Source organism: Arachis ipaensis, chromosome B3, assembly GCF_059453495.1.
Source record: "Arachis ipaensis isolate K30076 ecotype BB chromosome B3, ASM5945349v1, whole genome shotgun sequence".
Classification (NCBI taxonomy): Eukaryota; Viridiplantae; Streptophyta; class Magnoliopsida; order Fabales; family Fabaceae; genus Arachis; species Arachis ipaensis.
Window position 1 is genome coordinate 135,413,174 of NC_142438.1, and position 3,954 is coordinate 135,417,127.

A 3,954-nucleotide genomic window follows, 5' to 3' on the forward strand; every position below is an offset into this window, starting at 1 on the left:
TACTCCATCCAATCTCTCTACAGCCACCCTATCGTCACTCTCCCTTCTCACCGCATCGTCACACCTCACCGTGTCATGATCCTCACTGCGTCATACTCTCGATTTGCGGCGTTCCTTTTCGTAACTCTGTCGTCGTGTCCATTCTCCTCTCAGCGTCTTCCACATTGTCTACTTCTCTGTCCTCTGGCTCGCTGTTGTGTCCCCCACTGCGTCATTTCGAAAGAAGTCACAATCTTTTGTTTAGACATTTTATATAAAATCTTGTTGTTTTTGTATAGAATAGATACTTACGCCTTTATTTATATGAAAATTAATAATTAGTTAGACCTATCAGATAGATGGGGAATGAGATCTCTGCAAAGAATGGGCTCCTGTAGAGAATGAAGATGGAGAGCAATATTTTCTCAAAGTAAAAAACGAGAATGGAAAGGGGAAACAAATTTGAAAACAAGGATGAAGAGCAAAGAGGCATCCGCCCCGCCCTGCCCATTCACATCCCTAATTCCATGGCTATTAGCGTAAAACTAATTGGGGGAAGAAATAAAGTTATGAAGGGACAAGAAGTCTAAAAGGAAGTAGAGTAGGGTGACGATTTTTCTTTCTTTTTTGGGAGGTGTTGATTCATGAATCATGATGACATAATGTGATTATCACTTCGCAATAGAAAGTTTCAGAATCATCATCTGCCCAATTCATTGGGCCTGTTATAAGTCCACATGAAACATTGCTCAAACATCTTCCTGGCCCAAAAGTCATTCAAAAATATTAGATATTATGTTTTTATGTTTTTGTTTATGGTATTGATATTTTTTTACTTGATTGAAAGAGAAAATAAAGTTTTAGAAAGCTATTAGTTTCATGGCCCAACAAAAAAAAGGAGAAGAAAACATTAGTTACAGTGATTCATATAATTCAATTGATTTAATGCTTATTGTTATTTCCTTTGTCAATGTTTTGGGAATATCTCAATTAACAGATCGCATTATTCATGCAACGCTGCTGGGTACATAAGATTTAACGTACCCGTTACTGATTTAAAAATCAAAACTACGATAATGAATTTAGGCCATATAAAAACCCATCAAATGAATCTGGCGATGGCAGCTGGCTAATAAACTGTTGCAACAATAATTCATTATTCATATCTTGCAATAATTCAATTTATATATTTGCCTTTTTGGTAATCGTGATAAGAAACAGTGTGCATTGGCGATGCTATATCAACCTTCTTCAATTTTATGGTCCATGATTTTGTATTCATCCTCATAACTCCATAAGACAAAGTCCATAACATAAGTGGACTACTTACGGATATTGGTATGAATATAAGGGGCTTGATATTCTCGTGAAATCGAACTCTTGGTTAAATTCTGTAATAAAATAATTTCAAGTGAAGATATCAATCTCAAACCCATGAATTTGTCTATGTATTAGTTAAAAATAAAATTAAAAATAATAATAGAACCCCACATGTGGTCAACAAGCTAAGCATTGCGATCAAAAGGAAGAATATACCACAAAAATTATATTGTTGATTAGAATTTAGATATTCCTTAAAGTTAAAGGGGCAAATCTCATGCAACATTTTTTTTAGAAAAGAATGATATATATATAATTATTGAGGATGACTGGATGAGACCGCATAACTTTAAAAAGTGAAAAGGATTGAGCAACACAGCTCGGCTTTTGTAATCAGATGAGTGTCCCAACGTGCTATACTCTTTTTATATAGGATATCCTCATCAAAGTGTTCTTTCGAATTTAATTTTATATTTAGGGAAATATTAAAGTGCAAGATAAAGAGAGAAGGAAAGAAAAAGAAAAGAAAAGAAAAGAATAAGATTGTAAAGAGGGAAAAACGAAGCAAAAGAGGCTCCAAAGGCAAACCATTGGAGAAGGCTGAGAATATGATCAGAGCCAATGTGCATGCCACATATAGAGTTTGACGACAAACATAATTTTATTTACCTGCATGAAAAATAAAATTAATCGAAGAAAAAATAAGTAATCATATTATAAACATATAGAACTCATAATTATTTGAAATCTAGATATAATAAAGAAAAAAAAAAAGAAGGAAGAATTGGAATATACCTTGTCCTTCACAAATTCTCCTCAAGAAAGCAAGGAAAATAATGAGTAAAGCTACACCTGCTAATAATCCAATAATTATTGCAAATGTCTTCTCACCTTCATTGTCCGATCTACCTGCAAAACTCCAGAACAAAGCAAATCAACTACTATATATATAAAGTTACTAAGGTAATTGTTCTTTTTACAAATCTTTTTGTAAGTTACTGAAAAATGCAAAGCAAATATTCACATGTAGGTCCATAGCCAATACACATCTTTTTCTTTTATTTATTTATTTGGGTCAACAGCCACTTGTGTGAACATTGAAAAGAATTTTAAACCCTATAAAATGACATGATTCGTTAATAAATTATTATGATTTTTTTTATTTTGAGAAAAAAAAAGCTCTACTTCTCCCTATTCAATTTAAAGTTATATGCACTTTGATCTTCACATTTTTAAATTATTCAATGCAAAGAACTCGTAAACTTTTCTAATTAAATTTTTGCCTTTATCTTGTGGGTAAAAAATTTCATAATCAAATCTATGATAAACATAAAAAGAAAATAATTAGAATAAAAGAATAAATCGTAACTGAATTCGTTGAATAAATTATTAACAAAAGGATTAATCTACACACATAAAAGTTTAGACTTAGATGTAAAATAAAAACCCTCCTCTTATAACATTATATAGAGGTTTTTTTTTGTCAGAATCATATTTTCTGCTTTTGGGCCTTACCATGGGCTTTTGAGTTGTAGTACCCCCCATGGGCCCCACCGGTCGAGAACCTGGCGTAGCACTTCCCCAGAAACACGTCCCCGTAATCGGAGGCGGCGCAATCACTCCTCAGCCGCCGCACCGCCTCCCCAACGCAATCCTGGCACTCCGCCGCACTGAGATCCCCCGTGCACTGAGCCACACCCTTCAGCCGACCCGAACCTCCAACCCGAAAATACCCTCCCGAACCCGCCAACCCAACCATAACCGCTTCCGGATCGCACCCGGCCGAATGCGAGCCGCACTTCCTCAGTACCAGCGACTTGTCCTCCACCCCAAGGAACGCGACGTTGTCGTACTTGACGAAGCAGCCGTCGAGCTGGACGGCGCCGCCGCACGCTCCTGGACAGAGCTCGCCAGCTCGTGAGACGGCACGTGCGACGCAGGTGGCGCAGTCTTGCATGGCGAGGTCGCCTCGGCACTGGTATAGACCGTAGGCGACGCCACTTTGCGAAGATGAAAGGACGGTGAGGTTGTTGTAGGCGGAGAATGTGGCTGAGTTGACCAGCGAGCCAAGTAGCGAGTTGAGGTTTGACTCGTACGGCGAGGTTGGATTATACCTATTATGTATTAGAGATAGTATCATATTAATTAGTTAGAAGTTAGAAGAATAGTTAACTTTGATACCATATATACATTGCGTCATTTGATACCTTTGTTGCGTGCAGCCGCCATAAACGAAGGTGTCCACCGGTACGGAATAAGAAGAGGAAGGGAGTAACTGTGAGGAGAGAGAAAAGACAATGAGGGCCAGGAGCGATAGAGAGAGAGCCATTTTTTAATTTCTCTCTTCTTTGTGTTTGAAGACTATTATTCTCTCATCGTGCCATTATATACTTGTGTATATAGCATGTATTTGTTTCTTGGTAACGAAGGGAATATGGAACACCTCGTATATATGTATAAGCAAATCCTCTTCATTGTCTCTGTGGTCAACAAAGTAGACAAAAAAGCTTCTCTTCTTAATAATTCATTCTTGTATCTGCTAATGTGGGGGATCCATGGATCTCAAACGCTTTTCTTTTCTTTCTTCTTTATTTACCTATACATGCCTATTTGCGTTGTTGAGGAATGCTAGGGCTCAGCAATTTTGGTGTTTTG

At 37.2% G+C, this 3,954-nt stretch overlaps 1 protein-coding gene across 3 annotated transcripts; it reads right to left on the reverse strand.

The window, feature by feature from the left end:
* Positions 1-988: 988 nt before the first annotated feature.
* LOC107634686 (plasmodesmata-located protein 7) lies at positions 989-3,734 on the reverse strand. Of its 3 annotated transcripts, XR_015907539.1 has the most exons (5): positions 3,507-3,732; positions 2,815-3,413; positions 2,095-2,208; positions 1,888-1,968; positions 1,337-1,370 (listed from the first exon to the last, which is right to left on the reverse strand). XR_015907539.1 is itself a non-coding variant. In XM_021119564.2 (4 exons), the coding sequence occupies exons 1-4, from the start codon at positions 3,626-3,628 to the stop codon at positions 1,306-1,308; spliced, it is 900 nt and encodes a 299-aa protein (XP_020975223.2). In that variant the 5' UTR covers positions 3,629-3,734; the 3' UTR covers positions 989-1,305. The 3 variants fall into 3 exon arrangements, 2 of the variants coding, with proteins under 2 accessions (XP_020975223.2, XP_088365641.1); XM_021119564.2 differs by lacking the exon at positions 1,888-1,968 and having other exon boundaries at positions 989-1,370; positions 3,507-3,734; XM_088509515.1 differs by lacking the exon at positions 1,337-1,370 and having other exon boundaries at positions 1,702-1,968; positions 3,507-3,731.
* Between the last annotated feature and the right edge of the window lie 220 nt (positions 3,735-3,954).